General features: G+C 31.7%; 2 protein-coding genes across 2 annotated transcripts; one reads left to right on the top strand and one right to left on the bottom strand.

Annotated features, from left to right (window-relative positions):
• Positions 1–277: 277 nt before the first annotated feature.
• Positions 278–6,622, top strand: zfh1 (Zn finger homeodomain 1). The gene is made up of 4 exons (XM_077432980.1): positions 278–430; positions 3,806–4,023; positions 4,279–6,343; positions 6,429–6,622. The coding sequence occupies exons 1-4, from the start codon at positions 337–339 to the stop codon at positions 6,620–6,622; spliced, it is 2,571 nt and encodes an 856-aa protein (XP_077289106.1). The 5' UTR covers positions 278–336.
• Positions 6,623–10,272: 3,650 nt separating this feature from the next.
• Positions 10,273–26,234, bottom strand: LOC143912590 (uncharacterized). Its single transcript, XM_077431880.1, has 37 exons — positions 26,173–26,234; positions 25,959–26,073; positions 25,761–25,890; positions 25,511–25,689; positions 25,278–25,428; positions 25,084–25,205; positions 24,690–24,819; positions 24,439–24,617; positions 24,203–24,353; positions 24,005–24,126; positions 23,800–23,932; positions 23,525–23,700; positions 23,295–23,451; positions 23,075–23,184; positions 22,423–22,483; positions 22,171–22,346; positions 21,949–22,096; positions 20,827–20,987; positions 20,560–20,716; positions 20,352–20,476; positions 20,122–20,248; positions 19,860–20,043; positions 19,441–19,780; positions 17,704–17,833; positions 17,456–17,634; positions 17,255–17,375; positions 15,552–15,614; positions 14,425–14,429; positions 14,112–14,172; positions 13,853–14,028; positions 12,186–12,333; positions 11,937–12,097; positions 11,704–11,860; positions 11,474–11,601; positions 11,224–11,350; positions 10,958–11,141; positions 10,273–10,881 (listed from the first exon to the last, which is right to left on the bottom strand). The coding sequence occupies exons 2-37, from the start codon at positions 26,007–26,009 to the stop codon at positions 10,518–10,520; spliced, it is 5,274 nt and encodes a 1,757-aa protein (XP_077288006.1). The 5' UTR covers positions 26,010–26,073; positions 26,173–26,234; the 3' UTR covers positions 10,273–10,517.
• Between the last annotated feature and the right edge of the window lie 86 nt (positions 26,235–26,320).

The following is a 26,320-nucleotide window of genomic DNA, read 5'->3' as shown; positions in this document are numbered from 1 at the left end:
CCCTAAAACCCGCAGCGCCGTTTTAATTACGCCACTGTATTCGAGTCACCTTCTTTGTTATGAAATATAAGTATATGTATGGTAGTGCAGTGATGGGGATATTGGAAATGGCGTGATGAAGCAAGTGAGTGAAGCGAGTGAATTCGGAATGTGGAATAGTGGGCACGTGTATGGGTGTCAGGAGGCGGGGCGAGCGAGATGTGGGGGCGCCACCAGTCGGGCGGGCGTCGTCGGCAAAGTTCGGCTCCGGTCGGGGAGCGTCGCGGCCGATATAAGAGCGGGTGCGGAGCGCGAGTCGGCACTCGCGCGCTGCCCGCAGCTGCGTCGCTCGCCGCGATGGTCGCGCGCGGCGACGCCATGTTCGGCTGCTACGGAGACAGCAGCTACTCTTACCGACTCTGGAGTCTCGCCAACTGGACGGGAGCTCACTGTGAGTACTCCACACACTCACTGGGAGTTTCCTCCACACCACACCACACCTAGCCAACCCATCACCTCATCACCTCACCACCTCATCACTTCACCAATTTTTCTCCACATCGCCATCGCCAGCTGCTGATCCGAGCATCCGAGTGTTTCATTCCGCCGACTGTACATAGTGCAATTTTTAATCACGACCTGGCCGTGAAATCCTTGTTTATACGCCCCTCCCGCGCTTTCGTTTGTTTCAATTTTTCAAATCACTCTGCTCACTTTCAATGTGCCAAACCGACTTTCGCGTGTGTTTGTGTTTTGTTATTGTTTTGTTATTGTGTTCGCCTTTTATTTTCGACGTGCGTAAGTTTTCAATTTTATTTCACTCACCTGTCAAAAGATGTTTGCCGTCGGATGCGCGCGTGATGCTGGTCGCCGCTGATTTGACGCTCTCGTTTAAAATTTTGTTTCAATTGTTTTTTTTTTTCAAAAAATTAATTAATTCGTAGGTTCGTTTATTTTCGGTTAAAATCGTAAAATGTCGCGTTTTAATTGTTCGCCGTGAATTTTGTGAACGATTAATTTTTAAAATGGCGGTTTGAGATTACCTTATGAATTAAACCTTATTATTATATTTCGTGCCAATTTATATCAACAATATGTTTATTTTTAATGTGCACATCAGTAGAAACTGTTCTAGATCGTAAACCTGTAGCTTACTTACGCTTCGTGCGATTTTCAACGAATATAAATCGCATACGTTTTATTTAAAATTTCGACCATTTTCTTTTTACGTGCTTTTGTTTATTTTTGCAATTCAAATTAATATTCAATTGTATGCATAATAAAAATAACATTTTTTAAACGATTTATGACAATTGAAAATAAATCATTCAAATTACAAATAGCATTCATATAGAAATAAATATATTATAATTTTAAGATAATCATTTGATACATTACGTTGAAATGTAGTTTTGTGTGCAATGTTCTATGTGTGATTTCCTTTTCTCGGCGCCCATCTCTACAATTTGATCTATTTATTTTTATTTCATCATTTTTTCTACTCTTGCGTAGTAAGTAGATTTTTTTTCAACGTCGTAGTTTTAAACGAATTATGTTGAACTGAAGCGTGTAATTAAGAGCACGTTACCTGAATATTGGTCCACTACATACTTTAATAGACAGACGATTGAAATTGATCTATGAAATGGCTGTTTCCTTATTTTTATTAAAAAAAGGTTTCAAATTTGTATTTATTATATCTGGTCCCCAATCTGTAATTATAATATTTATGGTGGTGGTGGGCGTTTTGGGCAATTATTCCTCTTTTTCTTACCTGGTGACTTGGTATTGTCGACCAGGCGCGTTCTCCACGTCTTGACGAGGTGAGACGCCGACGAAGACCACCAGTAGCCATTTAATCCAGGCCTGGCCTTCTTCCTTAGCCGAAAATGAGAAGTAAGAAATTACCGATGTCCAATGCCGCAAAGTTAGCCGCTTACCGTAAGAGTTATTTTTTGTTTATTTCCTTTTTTTTTAATTTTGTTTATTAGTTTATTTTTATTTATATATATCCGTTTTACAATATTTTATTGAATTTTTTACGCCTTGGCTGGTATTTCGACTACACTTTTATATGCCTTCTTCTTCATCCTAAAATTATTCCCCTTTTTAGATACCTCTTATACAGTTCATTTATTATGTTTCTTACTGATTTAATCAAAAATTTCTGCATATGTATAGAAAATAATTTATTATTACATTCGACCTACTCATGAAACGGCAATGCAATTTAAATTGGAAGCGATGAATATTTCAACAACTTTTGAATTACAACCAAATCATTATGTTTGATTTACGCAATACTTAAAAGTTGAATTCTTCATATTCGAATGGACCACGTGGAATTTTAACGAACACGCGGTTTTTATCTGGATCTCATAGGTTACGACCGCACACAATGAGTAATTGTCAATTTCAGTGTTCTGTTTACCGCTGATTATTATTATTTGTGACACATTCGCTAGTCTAAAATGTAAGCAATAAGTACGCAAATTAATTTATCAGCAATCACGTGAACCTATCTGAATTATCCCCCCCCCCCTCCGCTTTTCTACGTGTGGGATGTCCAAAAAAATCGATCGCTTAATTGTTGTTAATTGGTGCAATGTTGATTTAGAAATGGAGACTTTTGCTCTGTAAGCATATTTCGTAGAAACATCGATAACCCCTCGCTGTGTAGGTATTTTTATTATGTTTCAACTTATGACGCATCACTTCACTGATTCTTCTCGTTGTGGTTTCTTATTGTTATATTAGTTTGACCAAGAATTCTATGACGCCATCCAAACTTGGACAAATATATAGGAAATAATGATATATTTATCTGTACATTTGGATTTTTTTACTCAATTAAAAAATATATAAATCAAATCTTATTGATACCTTAATATAATAAAATAGTATCCTTTGAATTTATTAAAAATTTGACTAATAAAAAAGCTTTTATCTAAAAATTTATGCTTTTTCAAAGTTTCGTTTATTGATTTTTTTTATTATTACAAGTCTAACTTACGATTCGGGTGAAATAATACAATTAATAACCTTCTTTTGGCAAAATATTTACTGTTTTGCTATAATTTGAATTTTATTGAAGTTGTTTCATTTGGGACCGAAACGTGTTCACTAGCGCCATCTATTGGCGAGTAGAAAAATTTTAAAACTACCAGTTGAATAGAAAAGTTTTCTATTACTCTAAAAAATTAAATAAAAGCTGTTATAAAAAGGAAGTTTTTTTTTTAATTATATATAATAAATTTATTTAATTTTTATTAGAATTTTTTAAATTTATTTTCCCAAGTTTTGAATCATCGGAAATAAACTTCTTTCATAAAGTATCATTTAAAATTTATATTTATTTTATTTTTTGCCACAATGTCTTTACAGTTGCCCAAAACTACACTGATCAAATATTTAAACAAAAAAATAATTCACGTGAAAATAAAAAATACGTAAATAGGAGAATAAAAAAGTACAACAAAATATGTATTCTAAAGTGACGAATACAAATCTTATGTTTATTTACATAAAAATATAAATAGTAGTTACATTTAAGCGAAGATATTTTGATTCTGTAATAGAAAAATGCTGTGGTTTTTTTTACGCCACCACACTCGCTACTGTCGCTACTCACAAATCAGCTTTTGTATTTTTTTTATAATCAACTTAACAAAATCAGGTATTATCTATTTATATTATAAAAATACCACACTCAATTCTTCAGAATCAAATATGATATTTATTGATACAACGAAATATTACGCTTCACTATCGGTCACATTTTCAGATTCGGACTCATTTTAAAATACGACTCATTTATTGTTTACAGTTCCTCCATTAAGCAGCAGCGATGACAAAAGTATAGCGGAGGATGAAGAAGTTCCGATCGGAAGCGTAAGTTCTCGGGCAAGACGCTCTCCGTCGTTGCCTTTAGGCCCTGGTGGCCCTTTCACGTGTCCGCAATGTGGGGGTGCTTACCCCTCCAGAGAATTGCTTGACAAACACGAGCTACTGCACTCGCCCAACACACAGGTGAGGAGCACCATTGTACGTACATCAACTACAATTTTGTACCGTTACCATTTTCTATCTAAAGTTCATTTAGTTAATGTATCAATTTAAATTCCTCTTTTGGGAAACGAGAAAATGGTAATACTTAAATGACGCGTATACCATTTTTGATAGTTACAAGATTCCCAAAGTACATTGTATCTATTCCGTGGACTAGATCTAAACGCCTAGCTTAAATTCAAATTCACCTTGATTTTCATTTCCATTAACCCATTGTGTCTTTGTTCACAGTCTTGCAAGATATGCAATAAAAGTTTCGCGAACGTGTATCGCCTCCAAAGGCACATGATTAGCCACGACGAAAGTGCATTGCTGCGCAAATTCAAGTGCAACGACTGCGATAAAGCGTTCAAGTTCAAGCATCACTTGAAAGAGCATCTCAGGATACACAGTGGCGAAAAGCCGTTCGAGTGTGGAAATTGCGGAAAGAAGTTCTCGCATTCCGGTTCTTACTCGAGTCATATGACTTCAAAGAAATGTCTCGTCATGAATCTCAAAATGGGCCGAATCAGACCAAACAATCCCGCTCTCAATCCCGAAAGGAGTCCGTCGAGAAAACGCACTCCTTCGATTTTACCTCAGATTAACAATAATTCGTCGGCAAATAATAACAATTCGTTTTTGCCGATGTTGCCTAATGAAGCAGCCGCTGCATATTTGGCGGCGATCGCTCCAAGAGATGGAGGTTTTCCGACTTCTCCAAGTCCTTTGACCGCTTCGGCCCTTCATTCGTTGTATTTATCGCCAACTATGCCTCTTCATCATCCTGGCGCTATGACTTCATTTCTACCTGCGTCTATTAGCCACTTCATAGAAAGACTTACGGCGCATCCATACTTGCCCCGTAAGTTGGAAACTGGGTTCACCAAAGATTCAGTAAGTCCTCGCTCCGATCCCGAAGATTTGATTGAAGAGGTCACCGAAGAAGAAGATAAAAGATCATCAGTAGGTGATGAACGAGAATTAGTAATGGACATTGAAGAAGAAGAATCCATTAAAATTAAACAAGAAAAACTGAACGATGGGTATCCCCATATGAACGTCGAAGCACCTTATCCGAGTAAAGTATCGCCTGGAATTACTGCAAATGGTAATAGAGGATTAAACATGATTTTGGAATCTGTTCTTTCCCATCAGACGCCTAACTCTGAAAAATTATCACAAGCTCAAAGCAGTCACCAATCTTACGATATTTGCTCCAATAACAATGCGCCTGCAGAAATTTCTATAAAACCAGATCCAGATGAGACCTTGAAATGTTTGCAATGTCATAAGACGTTCAATCACAAAACAGAACTAGCCCAACATGAACAAGTATTATGTGGAAAACTGTTCCGGAAACATGAAGGTTTGGCTGCTCAAGTGGCTGAAACTTTGGCGTTGAATCGCATGGAGGCTGAATTCCACGCATCAATTCACAGCGGAATGAGCGGAAGCGAAGACGACGATTATTCAAAAGAAATTGACAGTAAATTACCACACGAGAATGAAAGAAAAGTCAGAGTGCGCACTGCAATCAGCGATGAGCAACAGTCAATTTTAAAAGAACACTACGCTCGCAATCAAAGACCCAATCGAGAGGAATTCAAAAAAATTGCTCAAAGGCTCGGATTAGACAATCGCGTGGTTCAAGTTTGGTTTCAAAACAACCGAGCTAGAGTTCGACGAATGAACCAATCAATTTCATACTCGGAACAACCTTTGGATCTATCGACGAAAAAGGTCACCCAGTCGACTACATCTAGTCCGCCAATGTCACCACCTTGCAACGCTTCCATGGCGCAGTCAGATTCTGGTGAAGAGGCCGTCAATTTGAGCCAAAAATCTTCTCGCAGTCCAACACCGTACCGGAATCCGTTCCAGTCTCATTATCAACATTCCAATTGCTCATCTTCATCGTTGACCGACTTCAGACACTCTCCTTCCCCAAACGACGCCATCTTGAACGGGTCCCGGAAGTTATTACAACCGCTGAAAACCCATCCTAATCAGATCATAGCAATGCCTTTGGACAAAATGCCAATATATGACCCTGAAGATGCACCCCATTCACCGGCGTTGAATAGCTTAGACGCCGGTAGAGCCTCCAGTTCGAGTCCGAGCTCAGAAAGGAGATCGTGGACGGAAGAATCTCGCATTTCACAACAGGATACGGACGGCGACGAATCCCTATCTAAGAAGAATCGGCTCAAGAACTTAGTCGACAAAGAACCTGAGGGTCAATTTATATGCGATCAATGCGATAAGGCGTTTGTTAAACAAAGTTCTTTAGCGAGACACAAATATGAACATTCAGGTTTGTTTTGCGATTAATTATAATTTTTTATCTTGCTGTCAATCAAATCATCATGTGTGTTTATATTTGAATTTTATCATTACAGGTCAGCGGCCGTACAAATGCATAGAATGTCCGAAGGCATTCAAGCACAAACACCATCTTACGGAGCACAAAAGACTGCACACAGGTGAAAAGCCTTTTCAATGCTGTAAGTGTTTGAAAAAGTTTTCGCATTCTGGCTCGTATAGTCAACATATGAATCATCGCTACTCTTACTGCAAACCGTACAGAGAATAAGCCAACGGTCCGTCCAAGTTCGGAATATTTAGCTCTTCAAGCAGCTGTTAAGCTTAGTCTCTGACATTTTTCGTACACGTATATAATATGATAAATTTGAGATTATATATAGGCATGTAAGGTTTTCGATCCTGTTACCTTCCAGATTCAATATTATGCATCTTCAGGCTTTTGCTATTTGTTTCCGATAACATAATTTCACTTAGCTTAACTTTTCTCGATATGTATGTAATAATTTTGCTTGAACTGTATATATATATATACATATATATTGTATGATGTGAAATATGTATTATTTTCGTTTTTATTTATTCTTTCGATTTAATTTAATCATGTAAATGCCCAGAATGGGCTAAAATTATATGTAGATTCCATTGGTTATACTTAAGACAATAAAAATTTTTAAACAAGATGCTCTTAACATATATAAAATTATTGTAAGTATACAAATTAATATTGTAATTCCTTAATATTATAGTTGATATATATGAATAATGGAATGATTATTTAAAAAAAAATACAACAGAATTTATTATGTAAGCCTTAAACTACCAAATCTATCTAGTATTTAATGTGAGATTTTAAAGTTTATGCAAATTTGTCCTTCGAATATCTCAAGCTTTTAAAATTTTAAGAATATAAAAATGTTACTTGAATTTTCAAATTCGTAATTATAGAAATGTTTTTCCTCTTCAAATAAGTCTTTATAATGGACGACTAGCTATTAATGTTTTGTCATCTGATCTCAGATTAATTTATTATTTTCATCGATTATTTCATCTTTGGAGACAAATATTGCTACAGTAAAAACACCGGTACGGATTTCTAGACGTACTCCTAAAACACATTTCTCCAAATAATAGCGGTGCACGGTGAGACTCTGCAAGATCTTAATTTTACCAATTGTCACCACCTTGAACCCATTACCTCGTTAGAAATGTAGGGTTTTGTCTATATACATGTAAATACATATACAAAGTAAGGATATGAGCCAGTACCTGTATATAGATACTCAGTTTTGCTTCTCTAATTAATTAGTATACAATACAATTACGTTTAAAATTATCATGTTGCTTGACGAATAAGTCCCAAATTATTCTATGTATTATATATTATGCGTATTTATGATTTATGTATGTATTTCGATTATTTATTGCGAAATTTTCTCTAATGCTGGCCATAAAATAATTACCAATATTTTATATTTTATTTTTGCTAATTCAGGATCGATTTACATTCACAATATGTAGTCTGTGATGGATGATGTACACAATTCTCACGTTTTTCAAAACCAAAAATTAATTAGGAATTCGTTAACTCAAAAACACGCTATGTACATACTAATTAATAAATATTAAAAAATTTATATACTATTGATATTGTGAATCAATGTGCCAAAATGTTAAGGTAAAAATGTTCAAATACTATACATACATACATATATGATATTTTTAATGTAGATTTTATTATTTATCGTTTTTAAGAATTTTTTTTCTATTGATTTTTTACACACCGTTTGTGTTTGTATATATTTTCAAAGATATGTATGATGGCCAAAGATTTATCGCAACAGTTTAAGTCCTATGTGAACCAAAGATTTACTATAATATGATTAATCTATGTAAGTTGATAAAACAGGTATAAAATTCTACCTCAGTGGCTCCAAAATTTAATCGGAAGTAAAAATTAGTTTTTTCTATTCATTTGAATGCAAATTTTGATTATTAAGTCTTATTTATTTATAAAATTTAATGTGATTGTTTATTATTCAGTATTATAATTCGATAAGTTGCGAATCGTGTAAAAAATTATCCAATCTGTTTTTTTTTTTATTCGAGAAGAGAAACGTTTATGGACTATTATAACAAATGCCATTTGAAAAATTTATAAATTCAAGACATCACGAATTTAAAATGCTGGATGATAGCTGGATATATTAATATAATACAGTATTGTGTGAATGAGTGTAAATTGCCTATATAATATTATTATAACGTACGATGTGTGGGATTGATTGTAATGATTTTTCATCCTACTTGGTCATTCCAAAATGTTTTATGAAATGAAAGATATTATTAAAAGTTACGTTTTAAAGGTATATTCAAATTTCTGATTACTTCTAGATTATTCATACTTGACAATAATAGAAATAAAAGTAGAATTTGAACAAAACAATATTTCATATTGCCATATAAATATCATTTATTTTTTATTTATTTGTTTTGAAATGAAAAAAATTTGTACAAATTAACATTTTTAAATTCCTGATTTTAATTGTACTTACGTCATATTTCATAGCACGTTGAACTTAAAATGAATATGATAAATTCTGTTCATAAAATTAAAAAAAATATTGTTTTGAATGAGTACTACTACTACTATGTAATTGTTCCTAATTCTTTTATATACATATATTATATGTGTATATAGTATATTTGAAACTATTCAGATATATGACTAGTAAAGACACGACTCTCTAAAAGACAAATAAGTTTATTTCTCAAAAAGGTTTCTAAAGCAACGAAAAAATATCTTAATTCAAAAAAACAATTTGCATTAATATAATAATTTAGCATTATGTGACTGTACAGAAAGCGGTTAACTTAATATTTAAAAATATATATATTATATATAATAAATGGCCATAAATATCCAGTATGTATATCGATATGTAAAACATTATTGTCAACCATTTTGTACTTACTTTTATATTTTTGTTTGTATATTATTTCTCATGAGCTAGAATAACCAAAGATTATGTAGTTGAAAGTCTGCAATTTTGAGTGGCGACAAGCTTTGCCCCCTAATTGTGGACTGATTTTAGAATTTTTAATTTGATAGTTTTTAAATTAGTTTTTTATGTGTAGATATTTCTTTTCCAGTGCAATGTATGTACTATTATATATTGCCATTCAGTTTACTTTAAAAGCCATTTGTATTTTTAATAATGTTTAAAATCGATATGTAATTGTATACAATATAATTATAAGAAGTAATATGTTTATTTTTTAACATATTTAGAAAATTTATATATACATATATATATATATAATAAATATTTAATGATATAGAGATATTATAGTGTTCATCATGAATAACTTACTCATATATAGAAATATACATCTATCCAAATACATAAGTTTTGATTTAATTTTCCACTTCCTATTTTCACCGGCTCTGGAAAAGTTGACTCAAATGTGTCTACCGCGTTCCACCAACTTGCAATATCTCAAAACTCGTTTTTCCAACTATTTCAGTGTATTTCGTCGTCGAGTTTGTATATACATATATACAAAACACATACGTAAATGTTTTACAAAGAAAACTATTAAAAAATTATAGTTAGAATTGGTTTTTAAATGTTTCAAAGGTGTGTTAAAAGCTTAAAAATCTATGCATGACCACAATATGTCTATATATTAAAGATTATTTCATAATGTGTACAAAAAACGTTTTTGGATACAATATACAAACTCCTGTTTCAGCAGACGAAAAGTTGAGAAAACGAGTCTTGCGATAGATATTGCAAGTTGGTAGAATGGAGCGCACCAAATTCAAATACAGATAATATATAATTTCGAAAGAGACTTAGTATGTATGTTTGTTTGGTTCGTAGAATCCGTGACGTTCAATTTAATAAAGAAACAAATGAATATTCAAATAAATTTAATAAAATGTTAGAAAATATTAGATTGGCGGTGTTTACATGTTAAAGCGGTTTATATTACAAATACCGAGCTAAGCCGGGTAAAAACACTATTATGTATTAAGAGGTTTTATATAGCTTATTTTATTTACAAAATGCTTCACCAATAAATAAATCTTTTAAAATATATTAACTCATAAAAAATAAGAGTTTGTGGAAAGTACTTGTTTTTTATTTAATTAATTGCTATTAGTTAATGTGTGTTTTAATAACATTTTCAAGCTTTTCTTCTTCTTGTTGTGAAGGAGGTACATCGAAATCATACATCAAAAATTTCTTCATTGAAATAGGCAAAGGTAAACACATTACAGATTCACTAAATTTTATCTTGGGAAGATGCGATCGAATCTTCAATCGTGCAAGATGACTAAGCGACCAAGGATCGTTAAAAAGATTATTTGGTAAGTAAGCACCATTCAACACCATACATTTAACTACTAATGCAAGCTTCTTTTCCAAAGCTAATTTAAGATTATCACACTCGTGTCCGTTGACCATAGAACCCATCTTCAAATCGGCCCCGTTATGAATCAGCAGCATGGCTACATCCTCTCTGTTGAAATAATCAAAAATTTATTCCGGATTAACATATATATATGAATTATTTATTATTAAAGTATCATATTAACCTTCCCAAACTTATTGCTCTAAATAGTGGAGTATCTTTATTTGGAATACAAACATTACAATCTACACCGTAGCCATCTAAAAACCGGTAATATTCCTTAAAAGTAGAGAAACTATCGATGTTTTCAACAGCCTCGTGTAGAATAGTAGACTCGGTGACACTGTTAATAGCATTGACAGATGCACCTGAGTAATATAAAATATATAAGAACTCTCCGAGATATTATATACGTAAGTACATATACATAAATCTACTTAAAATGCTTACCATGTTCTAGAAGAATCTTAGCAATTTCTATATTGCCTGTTTGAGCAGTTATCATTAAAGGTGTATTCCCAGCTTCATTTTGTAAGTGTATATCTGATTTATCGATTAATAAATTTACAATTTCAACCTAAAATACATAATAAAAAATAAATAATTTAAATATAATGTAATTTTATATGGAATTTATTGAGATACAAATTCAATCAGTCTTACTCATATCTGATCATCACCTTATTTAAATAACTTTTACCTGATCATCTGTTACAGCTTGATGCAAATATAAATACTGTGGTAAAATTTCAGCACCGCAAGATATCAATTCTTTTACTATGTGTGCATCTTTTTTTCTTACGGCATAACAAAGTGGTGTTATATTCGCTAAAGGGTAATCATTCGATTTAGATAATAGTTTTTCTTCAATACATTTTAGTTTATATGTATATGAGAATAGTGTTTTACCATGAAGATTAAATCTCTTACCTTCATCATTTTTAGCGTTTGGGTTTGCTTTTAATTTTATTAGTTTGGTTATGATGTCTTTATATCCAAAACGAACGGCAATTAATAAAGGCGTTTCGCTTGATGAGCTATCCTTAGTTTCCACATCAATCTGCGGATGTGATAATAATATATCAACCTAAAAATAAAATTATTTTTAAATTTGGTACAAATTCCATAAACATTAGATACAATAGTTTATTAGAAAAACTCACAATTTCAAATCTTCCCAAAAAAATGGCCTGATTCAACAAATACATCCCTCTTGAATTACGAAAATTAACATCACCGCCAAATTCAAGCAGTTGTTCGAGCATAGTTATACGATTATTCTCCAACGCCAAGCCAAGCAAAGATAATTTATTGCACACATTTACTTAAATATATAAAAAAAAACATCAATAACCTTTGAAATTTACAGTTCATAAAACTATGAAGCTAATACTACATGAAATTAATATTACACATTGTGTCATTTTCAATTTTGGAATGACATTCTAGCAATTTTTTAACAGAGTTAAATTTTTCTGTCAGCACAGCATACTCTATTGGTATATAACCAGCATGATTTTTAATGTATAGCCCTGCTCCATAATGAACTAAAATTTCCACCTGTAATTAAATAAAAACAAATAATTTTCCATATATGTACATTTAATGTATTATTATTAAATGTACATAGTTATATGTACATTTAAATTACAGTGAAAGTACGTATATTGTCAGTGAAGTTATATTTTCACTGGCGTTTCAGTGAAATCATTTCTGAATACATCTTCAATCGGTGGCCCCTACGGTATAAACTCCGAGTTGATAAAGACCCGAAAAATGAACTCGTACAAAAAAATACAAGTACCCGTGTATGCGTGAGATTCATGGGAAGGGCCGACGAAACCGTCTACCCTCATTCCTAATATTAAGGCTTGTACACACTCAGTCATTATGTCAAGGGAACATTTTGACGATTAGTTCATTTTTCGAGTCTTCGTCAACTTGGAGCTTGTGCCGTAGAGAGGACCCATTTTAAATATTAGGTCTATAAACCTACATATGCATAGCCAGCAGTTTGGCTTAATGGTAGCGTATATATTTAGCACCATTGAGAACAATGGTTCGAGTCGTCAAACTGCTGGTTAGATTTGGGGGTTTTGTGACTCCAAATCGATCGTTTCTCTATCAGAGTTTGCCAATTTTATCTGATCATTGTTGAAACGGTTCCTGAAAATTGGTAATAGATCATTTCCTGTTGTCGAAAATCTGTGTTTATAATTTGTAGAAATTATGCACAGTAATCTGAAATCTATAGACATCTCCTTTTATTTTTGTGTATTATATGTACAAAAATTGTAATAATAATTGTGCACAAAATCTAAAATAATCCATAGATGTCTCTGTGATTATTATTTCTGTACTTCATTAATTATTATATTGTATGTATTCTATCTATTGTTGTATTCTGACCGTTATTGTATACTCGTCGCATTGGAGCGATCTGTTATGACGAGTGTACATTGATTGTAATAAATAAAATAAAATAAAAATATATCGCTAAATATATAATATCTTGTACTGGATCATCTGTTTGTAAACATTTAAAACTTTCACTGAGCAGTGAAATAAGTATACATTCATTGTTTGGTGCAAACGATCGAAAAGCACCAGACAGATTGAACCACAGATTAACTGGATGGCTGCTTTAAACGCAATTCTCGACTTCACGAATGAAAAATTGCACATCAGATGACGAGTAACCTTTCGATGTGCACAGATGCAATTATTAAAATGGTAATTATTAAAATTGAGTTGGATCTTTCTGGTGAGTTTTTAATAATTTAATAAGGAAAAATTTGGAACTAAAGTATCAGAAGCACAGAACGTATACAGGGTAGGTATGTCGGGACTTCGGGTAGATTTCGCTTAGTGTAAGTGAGAGCAGTGCGCACGCATAAGGTACACGTGTCGTTAATATGTGGTTCAGTCTGTCTGGCGCTTTTCTATAGTTTGATACATACATATGTATTCATAGGCTGAGTTAGTAAAATTAATTGTATATACTAACGAAAATATAACTTCACCGGCAAATACAGATTCACTTCAACATATAAAATGCAATTTTGCAAAAAATATTCACTAATTCGATGTGTTCACACATGGCAGCATAGTGTAATGGAGTCTCTCCTGAAATTACAGCTGCATTGACATCTGCTCCGACGTTTAAAAATCTCTCACACAAGTTGATGTTTCCGTGTACCACTGCATGATGTAATGCCGTCCATTGCAACTTGTCTCTTTTAGATATATTTCTACCTTAGTAAATAAATTACAAAAAAAATAATCAAATTAATTCTGTTTTATATACATATATATGTATATAAATTGAATTTATCTACCTAAATCATCTTCAGATTCGATTAATGCACCATTGTTTAATACGAGACGTAAAACTTCCATCTAAAATTTTGATTTATTTCAACGAATAAAAGTAATAGTTTATGAAATCGAAAGAGAATAATAAATAATTAATTAAGACATATGTACTTGTTCATTTTCTATTACATCGAAAGTTTCAGGTGTTTTAAATTTTGCTCCAGCAGCTTTTAATGCGTCTTCAATATCTTTAAATCCTTGTCCACTAGCAATAGTTAAGAGGGAAATTCCTGAAAAATTTATAAATTGTATAATATTATTATATAATTTCAAAACAAATCCTTAAGAGGGCTGTACACCCGAAACCTTAATTTTGTTGCCGTTCCTTTCTTTGATATATATATTGAGTGAATGCGACAGTTGCGCTTCGACCATATTATAATACGTATTTTAAATCGACAAAATCGAGGTTTGAATCAGTAGATTTTTGGTACATTGTATAGACTTAAGAGGGCTGTACACCCGAAACCTTAATTTTGATGCCGTTCCTTTCTTTGATATGTATATTTAGTGAATGTATATATTGAGTGAATGCGACAGTTGCGCTTCGACCAGATAATACGTATTTTAAATTGACAAAATCGAGGTTTCGTATTCTCCAATTTTTCCTTCGAAACTGGACCGATTTTAAAAAAAAATTCATCATCGGTATGAGAAAGATATTTTCTATGCACCTGTGCGCGTATTTTTTTTAAAATCGACCGTTAAATAAGCACGCTGGACTCTTTTCGTGGGTGTAAAAAAGAGGCGATTTTATAGAAGTTTGGCGGCTCCTAGCTCCTATAAAAAATAACTAATCAAAAAAATAAAAGCATATTAAAAAATAATTTCTCTAGTGCCATAATTGAGGAAGGGAGAAGTGTAATACGTTTGTATGGACAAGGCGCTGGTGTGCAGCCCTCTTATGGATAAACTGTAATAATATCAATGCAGTGCGTTTTTTATAGTGTAAATAGTTAAAACCAAAAATATATTTTTATTAATGTAGTTGATGAATCAAACAACATAAATGAAAAAACTACTGTAGCGTATTTTTGACGTTGTATCAAAGATTATCTTTAACAAGATGTCAGTTCTGGCACCTTTGTTTTCTACAAAAAATGCAATGGTGCTAAGATATGAAAACAGTATAGTATACCATTATCGTGTGTTGCACTTGGATCACATCCTAAATTAATTAATTTTTTTACAAAATCAATTTTATTACTAAATACAGCATACATAAGAGGAGTGAACAACGGTTCTAATGTGGTCCCAATATTTAAATCAGCGCCGGCAGCCACAAAAACTTCTATCTGAAAGATTTCCCATGTATACAAAATAAAACCCAATTTAATGCGTGGAAGGCATATTATTTAATTCCATTGATAATAATCAACCAATAAATACCAAATTTGTCCAACCAGCAATAGCGGCTATATGCAGTGGAGCTTGTCCATCCAGTGTTCGGTGATTGACATCAGCTCCTGCTTTAATCACAACTTCTACAATAGCTGAATTGCCATACAGCGTTACATAATGTAACAAAGATTGACTTTCACTATCTGTTGCGGTTATTTTACAACCTGTAAATTCACGAAATGTATATACATGTACGAAATATTGATTTCAAATTTAGATGAAATAATCACCATGTTTTAACAGTAGCTCAAATATTTCTGGATGGAAATTTTTCAACAGAGTCGATTTCAAAAGCTTATGGCCATCATCATGTTCAATGTTTAAATACCCTCCATGTTCTAGGAGCATTCTTACAACATCCACCTGTAAATTATAATACGAAATAGTATACTTAATAGTATTCATAGTAAAAATTATTATGGTTTATTGTATTACCTGTTTAGTGTCTATAGCTCGTTGTAGTAAATCTTCAGTCGTAGTCTTAGTACCGGGTGCTAGTAAAGCAGTGAGTAATTCTATGTTACCTTGACGTATTGCACAGGATATTAGCTTTTCACCTTGAATATATAATGATGGAATACATACTAACAGCATTTTTAACAGAGCTGAAAATATAACTTAACCTTAACAAACCATGAATATTTTCAACATTCGGGTCAGATCCAAATTCCAAGAGCTTTATAGCACAATCAATTTGATTTTCCTCAACAGCCAATTGCAAAGCAGTTTGTCCATTGTAATTTTTCATTTCCAAATTAAAACTGTCCGAAATGAAAGAATCAATCTAGTCAAAAAATATATCTTAAGAATCATACAAAATGTATGTAGATGTTCACTTGTAAAAATAATCAATGAAAAATATTACAATGTCTACGTGTCCTTCAAGGATGGCCAAATGTAAAGCTGAATTGCCATTATCTGGAGTTAAACAATCCTGATTCAATTCTGACTGTAATAATTTGTTAACGACTTCTCTGTGGCCATAATGTGCCGCGTTGTGTAAGGAATTCCATCCTCTTCGGTCGACAGCATCAACATCACTGCCTATCGTTAACATTTAATTAATAAATATTTCAACTCTTATTTAAAAAAAATATTATGCTTTAAACTTACCTTTATCTAATAACGTACTAACAATTTCCACATACCCATTGCGAGATGCTAATAAAATTAGTGTATCACCTTCTGCATTCATTGAGTTAATATTTGGGATGTAATTTATCAAAACTTGCAACATTTCTATCTAAAAATTCAACTCATGCTTCAACACAATATTTATAAGAAACAAAATGAATGGTAAAACAAAATGCTCAAATGGTATTCATGAATGTGTAGATAATAAAAAAATGAACTAAAGGAAATATTGTACATATAGGAATATAACACAAACATTTGGAATATAGAAGGATTGAATTAGATTAGAGAAGATGGTTAAAAGCTGGCTCAGGATAGAATTATAATTTAAATAAATTGTGAATACCTGTCCATTATTGACAACTTGATAAAATAAGTCATCAGAAGAAATTGAAGCACCCGCTAAAAGCAATTCATTTACTATTTGTGGGGCATTATTTTCAATGGCTGAAATTAATGGCGTTTTATCTACAAAATAAAATAAAATTTCAATATAATATTAAGAAAAAGACATCAAAAATGTATTTCAAAAATAAATTACCAAATTTATCAGTGCCTTTTGGGTTAGAACCAGCTTGTAGAAGCAAGCGAACAATATGGAGATGATTTTCTACTACAGCGACGTGTAAAGGTGTTCGCTTTGTACCATTCTTTATTTTTACTTTTGCTTTAGCCGACAACAATGCAGCAACCTTAATGAGCGATAATTCATTTTACAAACGAAAAAACAAAAATTTGGATTGTGCAAAAATTATACATATAATTCACATACAATTTCGTCATATCCTTTGGTGACAGCTATGTGAAGAGCTGAATTTCTCCCAAACACTGTGCGAATATTAATATCAGCGTTGTTTTTGATCAGGATGGACGCAGCATCCAAGTCTCCATTATTCACCGCATAGTGCAGAGCTGTCCATCCGTTGGCGTTTGTCTCGTTCACGTTGCAACCTGTCGAGTCAAAATTCATATAATAATCATTTACATACATACTTTTAATATTAATCGAACATGTAATACCATGATCGATCAACAAACGAAGAGCACCAATTTGTCGCTGTTGAGATGCAAGGATTAAAACTGTGTTACCGTCCCTGTCGCGTGCAGTGAATTTTACACCATCGTTCAATAACTTCTCCACTGTATGTAACTGAAATAAATACATACACATATCACGATAAGCTGTGCAAACAATTACAATTAATAAATAAAAGCTACATGTATTGATAAATAAAGATAAAATAAAAAATTACTACCTCCTGACGTATCACTGCTTGTAATAACAAGTCATCCTTATTTTTTTCCATTGTTTTCCTCATACGTCCGAATTTGAATTATTCTGTTCTTTATGAAATGCGAATAAATATCACATTTAAATAAATATAGAGAGTTGGTACTGACATATTGCTTATCAACTGAACTTATTATTTATATTAAGTCGGTGTCAGACTGCAGAATTCGCCAAGTACTGAATATGTATGTAGCTGTATTACATTGTTATTAATGTGAGCAAATTTGAATTTGTGTTGTTAAACTAATAAAATGTGTTAATAATCAAGATCAGACTTACGATTCAATATGTGTAATAACACATCATAAGTGTGCAATTTAAAACGTTCACAGCGTTTAGACGTCAAGCGCTTAATGAATCATATGTAAGATAATAAGCGCTTAATGAATCATAACATAATATACTACATATGAGTGAATTTATTATCGAGTTTCCGCCATACCCATTAATCTTTTCATAATATCAGTCATCTATATATATAAAAATGAATGTCTGTCTGTGTGTGTGTCTCGAATAGGCTCCTAAACCACTGAACCGATTACGATGGAACTTTCAGGATTTGTTGTATGCATGTCCGGGAAGATTACTGTGTAAAAAAACAGGAAAAACGGGAATGGGTGTCATTGCAACGCTATAATTTCAAATGTTTTCGCGTCGCGACCAACGTGGAAAGGAAATAAGTAATGTGGGATTTAAAAAATTGCTTGAACCTGTATATATGTACATATGTATAGTAAATTAGTACGCTGGATGGCAGCATGTGTCCAAATTTGTAGCAAAGTCGACACATAATAAAGAAAAATAGATATAAAAGATGAAATCATATATTTATTTTGTTCAAAGTTAATATAATAATTAATTCTATTCAGTTCTATGTACATATGTATATGCATATTTTTATTTTTTAATGAACTTCCAATACATGTATGTAGCCATAGTGACGACTTGGAGCTAATCTGTAAAATTAATATAGTGAAATTGTATAAAAAAAAATATAGGGCTTTTTTTCCATGTAAAAATATAAAATATTTTTTTCTGGCACCTTTTTCTCAGCATTTTTTACGTTTCAAACGATTACTCTATATAATATAATTAAAACATTATCTTTTCCAATAAAAAAAACTTGATAAGAAGTGTTCCGTCACATTTAAAAAAAAAGCCCTGTACATACATATGTATATAATACATAGAATGATCAAAATATAAATATATTGGATTGATCGTTTAAATATTATACTACATAGCATGTTCACAATTTAATAATTTATTCTTATAAATATTTATTTCAAGAACTTCTAGTTATAAGAAAGTAAATCGAAAATGCACATACATACATACATATATGTAAAAATATAAAAATATTTTTCTTTGAAATAAAAATAATTCAAAATCAAAAGTATTTAAATATTTACATGACACACTTATTATTTAAAATACTAAAATCTCTGAATGTGTGTTTTAATAACATCTTCAAGTTTTTTTTCTGCTTGTTGTGAAGAACGTACATCAAAATCATACATTAAAAATTTCTTCATTGGATCAGGCAATGATAGAGACTTTACAGATTTACTAAAATTTATCTGGGGAAGATGCGATCGAATCTTCAATCGTGCAAGATGATTAAGCGACCAAGGATCGTTAAAAAGATTATTTGGTAAGTAAGCACCATTCAACACCATAAATTTAACTACCGATTCGAGCTTCTTTTCCAAAGCTAGTTTAAGATTATCACATTCGTGTCCGTTGACCATAGAACCCATCTTCAAATCGGCCCCGTTCTGAATCAGCAGCATGGCTACATCCTCTCTGTTGAAATAATCAAAAATTTTATCAGGATTAACATATATATATGAATTATTTATTATTAATTAAGTATCATATTAACCTTCCCAAACTTATGGCTCTAAATAGAGGAGTATCTTTATTTGGAATACAAACATTACAATCTACACCGTAGCCATCTAAAAACCGGTAATATTCCTTAAAAGTAGAGAAACTATCGATGTTTTCAATAGCCTCGTGTAGAATAGTAGACTCGGTGACACTGTTAATAGCATTGACAGAAGCACCTGAGTAATATAAAATATATAAGAACTCTCCGAGATATTATATATGTATATACATATAAATCTACTTAAAATGCTTACCGTGTTCCAGAAGAATCTTAGCAATTTCTATATTGCCTGTTTGAGCAGTTATCATTAAAGGCGTATTCCCAGCTTCATTTTGTAAATTTACATCTGATTTTTCAATTAATAAATTTACAATTTCAACCTAGAGGCAAATAAATGTTTTTGTAAATAGAAAACAAAGTTGATACGTTTATGAATCGGTTTGTAATATGATGTATATATAAATTACTGTAAATAACAGTTACCTGATCATCTGACACAGCTTGATGTAAAAGTAAAAGCTCTGGTAAAATTTTAGCGCCACAAGATATTAAATCATTCACTATTTGTGCATCTTTTTTCCTTACAGCATTAGAAAGAGGTGTACCACCTAAAGGTTTTATTTGATTTACCATACTTCATTATCACTAATTTTCACTCAATCAAAGATTAATACTGAATAATTATCCTTACCATCGAAATTATTTGCATTTGGGTTTGCTTTTGATTTTATTAGTTTTGTTGTGATATCATTATATCCAAAACGAGTAGCAATTATTAAAGGTGTTTCATTTGTTAATCTATCCTTAGCTTCCAAGTCAATTTGTGGGTATGACAGCAAAATATCAACCTGAAACAATTAAAATATAACCAATATGTTAGTAAATAGTTTTAATAACATCATCACATTTTTAATATTGTCATGATCTTAAAATTTTATGATCAATATTATAAACTCACAATTTCAGTTTTTCCCAAAATAGTGGCCTGGTTTAGTAAATACATGCCGTTTGGATCACAAAAATTAACATTACCACCACATTCAAATAGCTCTACGAGCATAGCTAGACGACTATTCTTGGCTGCTAAAGATAGCAAACACAATCTGTCACATACATTTGCTGAAATTTAAGAAAAATAAATATTAAATTATCATATATACATATATAATATCGCTATTCTGTGTGTCTGTGTATCTGTGTCAGTGGTGTGCGGTAAAATTCTCTCTCTTTTTGTCGTACAGCCTTACTTAATTTGCGCGAGCAGGACACAAAAGGAACAGGCTGTTCTTCTTGTATCCTGCCCGTGCACATTAAGTAAGGCTGTACGACAAAAAGAGAGAGAATTTGACCGCGCCCCACTGATCTGTGTATCTGCGATAACGCTCGCCGTACTATAATAGTCGTTTAGATTCGACATACATACATATGTATACATTTTGCTGGCAGTGTTACAGCTCTGATGTACATACATATGTATGTATGTATGTATGTACATACATCACAGCTATAACACTGCCAGCAAAATGTACAAATATAATAACAAAGGAAAAAAACTTCTATATATACATATATATACATACTGTTTGTTACCAATGTTTCCTCTAGAAAAATAAGTCTGAGCATTTTGCGATATCTATTGAAAATTTATTTAATTAATTAATTTTTCTATTGGTGTTTTATATTGTTTATATGTAGGTAGGTAGGTATTTATTACCATTATTTTTTCATATTAAACAATTTAATATAAATATTAAATTAAATATATTTAAAAGGTATTTGAAAAAGTTTCGACTGCATACCTTATTTGATAAATTATTTTGCCAACACCCATGCTATGATAATATTTGATATTTCGAATAGATGATATTTCATCTAATCATTTCGAATAGATGATATTTCATCTAACCATTTCGAATAGATGATATTTCATCTAATCATTTCGAATAGATGATATTTCATCTAATCATTTCGAATAGATGATATTTCATCTAATCATTTCGAATAGATGATATTTCATCGGGTACAACACTAGTTTAAAAATAAAAGTCATGATTAATGTCATCAATCTACAGGAACTTACTCATTGTGTCTTTTTCAATTTTGGAATGACATTCTAACATTTTTTTAACGGAGGTAATTTTATCCCACAACACAGCAAACTCTATTGGTATATTACCACCAAAATTTTTAATGTACAAGTCTGCACCATAGTGGACTAAAATTTCGATCTGGAATTAAATTAAATCTTAAAACATTTTTATAAATGTTTTATGTAACATTCAAAAATTTTACAAAACATCACCAATTCGATTTGTTCATTTGCAACGGCAATATGTAGTGGAGTATCTCCTGAAATTGTAACCCAATTGACATCTGCTCCGACATTTAAAAATCTTACACACAAATCGACTTTTCCGTGTGCCACTGCATGATGTAATGCCGTCCATTGAAAATCGTCTCTTCTGGGTAAATTTCTAACTAAAGAATTATAGTTGAATTAATAAAATTCAAATTAATCGAAAATATGTATTACACATGAAATAAATATACTTACTTAAATCATCATCAGATTCTATATATGCACCATCTTTTAAAACAAGTCGTAAAACTTCCATCTAAAATTGAATTTATTTTCATTGAATTAAAGATATAGTGCACAAATAAAAAAAGTTGTGGCTATTTGCAGGTACTATATCTGCAAAGTATTGGCTATTTGCAGGTACTATATCTGCGAATTATTGGCTATTTGCAGGTACTATATCTGCGACAGGCGCAAATCTTTCTGCGCATGCGCTTGAACTGTCACTGTTAGCGTGTTTACTGTTAAAATTTTGTTTGAACTCGTAAAGTGACGTTGAGTAAAAAATATAATCCAAATTAGTTAATATTATTAATTGTTAGAAAATTATTATCATATACAACGTATAATACCTACATACAAGTACAAGCCGTGAACTAGCTAAATGATATAAATATATTATAATAACGTGCGGAATTTATTTGCCTCATGTATAATGAACGATTGATTAAACAAGTCTAGCATACATTAAATGTAAGAAATTATGATCGGATTATAAGTTCTAAAACGATATAGTACCTGCAAATAGCCAATAATTCGCAGATATAGTACCTGCAACTAGCCAATAATTCACAGATATAGTACCTGCAAATAGCCACAACAAAAAAAAAAGTATTTGACGACATACATTTATATTTTCAATCACTTTTTGTTCGAAAGATTTTGCTCCAGCAGCTGTTAATGCTTCTTCAATATCTTTGAAGCCTTGTGAAGTAGCCAAGGATAAAAGGTGAATTCCTAGGTAAATTTTAAATTATCGAGTTATTGCCTAGTATAAAAAAAAAAATCAGTCGTATTCTAAATGATTTGTATTATAAAAACAATAAAAACAGTATACGTCTGTGTACCATTTACATCAGTTCCATTGGGATCACATCCTAATTCAAGTAATCTTTTCACAAACTCAGTTTTATTCCGAATTACAGCATTCATAAGAGGAGTCTGTTTTGGATCTGACATTGTCCCAATATTTAAATCAGCACCAGCAATCACAAAAGCGTCTATCTGAAAATCTTACCATAGATAAAAAAAAACCTTAAATAGCAGCAAATAAAATAAGTTATTAATTGATAAATACCATATATGTAAAACCCATAATGGCCGCTAAATGCAATGGTGTATTTCCATCCATTGTTCGATGATTGACGTTAGCTCCGGCTTTGATCAAAAATTCTACAAGTTCCAAATGGCCATATAGTGTTACAAAATGTAGCAAAGATTGTCCTTTTTCGTCTGTTGCAGTTATTTTACAACCTGTGAAACCAGAAAATTTAACGTTTACAAAAGTACATGTACTGCAACGAGCCATCATATGATTTAAATATTAATTTAAAATTTAGATTAAATGATCACCATGTTTTAACAGCAGCTGAAATATTTGTGGATGGAAGTTATTCAACAAAGTCGATTTCAAAAGTTTAAAGCCATCATCATTTTCTATCTTTAAATACCCTCCATGTTCTAATAGCATTCTGACAACATCCACCTGTAAATTATAATTCGAAATACTATACTAAATAGTATTTATTATAAAAACTATTACGGTTTGTTGTATTACCTGTTTAGTATCTATAGCTCGTTGCAGTAAATCCTCAGTCGTAGTATTAGTACCGGGTGCTAGTAAAGCAGTGAGTAATTCTATGTTACCTTGACGTATTGCACAGGATATTAGCTTTTCACCTTGAATACATAATGATGGAATACATACAAACAGCATTTTTAACAGAACTGAAAATATAACTTAACCTTAACAAACCATGAATATTTTCAACATTCGGGTCGGATCCAAATTCCAAAAGCTTTATAGCACAATCGATTTGATTTTCTTCAACAGCCAATTGCAAAGCAGTTTGCCCGGTGGAATTTTTCATTTCCAAATTAAAACTGTCCGAAATGAAAGAATCAATCTATTCAGAAAATAAATCTTAAGAATCATACAAAATGTATGTATGTAGAAGTTCACTTGTAAAAATAATCAATGAAAAATATTACAATGTCTGCGTGTCCTTCAAGGATGGCCAAATGTAAAGCTGAATTGCCATTATCTGTAGTTAAACAATCTTGATTCAATTCTGACTGTAATAATTTGTTAACGACTTCTCTGTGGCCATAATGTGCCGCGTTGTGTAAGGAATTCCATCCTCTTCGGTCGACTATATCAACATCACTACCTATCGTTAACATTTGATTAATAAATATTTCAACTCTTATTTTAAAATAATAATAATATGCTTTAAATTTACCTTTATCTAATAACGCACTTACAATTCCCACATATCCATTGCGAGATGCTAAAATGATAAGTGCATCACCATCTGCGTTCATTGAGTTAATATTCGGGATGTAATTTATTAAAACTTGCAAAATTTCCTCCTAAAATTCAAATTTTACTACAGTAAAATATTTCTATGCTACAGCATAGAAATATTTATGCTTTGAAAGAATGAGACACTAGAATATATAGCAATTGTTAAAAGCAAATACTCAAATGGTATTCATGACAATGAGCTAATAAACTAAAAAACAAATATATTGAATATAGCGGTATTAGGTTAGATTGGACCATTTTTTTCATACAACAGAATATGTTATTTTTTAAATTGAAAGCTAAAAATACCAAAAATTAATTGTGCAAACCTGTCCATTTTCAACAACTTGATAAAATAACTCATCAGAAGAAATTGAAACATCAGCTAAAAGTAATTCGTTCACTATTTGTGGAGCATTATTTTCAATAGCTGATATTAATGGCGTTTTCCCTAGAAAATGAAATTCCAATATAATAATAAATGAAAAAAATACTATCAAAACATGTTTCAAAAATAAATTACCAAATTTATCAGTGCCTTTTGGGTTAGAACCAGCTTGTAGAAGCAAGCGAACAATATTGAGGTGATTTTCTTCTACCGCTACATGTAAAGGTGTTCGCCTTGTACCATTCTTCAATTTTACTTTTGCATTAGCCGATAACAATGCAGCAACCTTAATTTTAAAGGGTATTGATTTTTACAAACGGAAAAACATGAATTTGAATTTTTCAAAAATTATATATGTATATGCATACAATGTTGTCATATCCTTTTGTGGCGGCTATGTGAAGCGCTGAATTTCTTCCAAACACTGTGCGAAGATTAACATCAGCGTTATTGTTTATCAGGACGGATGCAGTATCCAAGTCTCCATTATTCACTGCATAGTGCAGAGCTGTCCATCCGCCGGCGTTCGTCTCGTTCACGTTGCAACCTGTCGAGTCAAAATACATGTAATAATGATTTAAATAGACTGTTTTTAAATATTAATCGAACGTGTAGTACCATGATCGATCAACAGTTGAAGAACACCAATTTGTCTCTGTTGAGATGTAAGAATTAAAACTGTGTTACCGTCCCTATCACACACTGTGAATTTTGCACCGTCGTTCAGTAACGTTTCCACTGTATTAAACTGTAAAAAGTATCGGGATAAATTACAGAAATAATTATAATTGTAATTAAAAAAATTATATTTACAACCTCTTGGCGTATTATGGCTTGAAATAACAAGTCATCTCTATTTCTTTCCATTGTTTTCCTTGTATATTGTTTTATTAATTTAATACATAGTTCTTATTACTCTTTAATACGTCCTCTGTGAAATGAGAGATAAAACAATATATTCGTATGAAGCATAAATTGAATTTTACATGAATCTCATGGTCACAAATGTCATCTTAAAATATATACGAACCGCAAATCGTCAAAAAAACTATTTAACACGTCTAACACGTCTAGACGTCACACACTCAATGAGTCAGATTCAGAAAATATTTAGGCGATAAGGAATTTCCGCTATAAATATAATCATTGCACTTACATATGTACAATCCATTTTGTAT

Source organism: Arctopsyche grandis, chromosome 6 (genome assembly GCF_051622035.1).
Source record: "Arctopsyche grandis isolate Sample6627 chromosome 6, ASM5162203v2, whole genome shotgun sequence".
Classification (NCBI taxonomy): Eukaryota; Metazoa; Arthropoda; class Insecta; order Trichoptera; family Hydropsychidae; genus Arctopsyche; species Arctopsyche grandis.
Note: the sequence above shows the minus strand (reverse complement) of the source record. Positions and strands in the feature narration are given on the sequence as shown.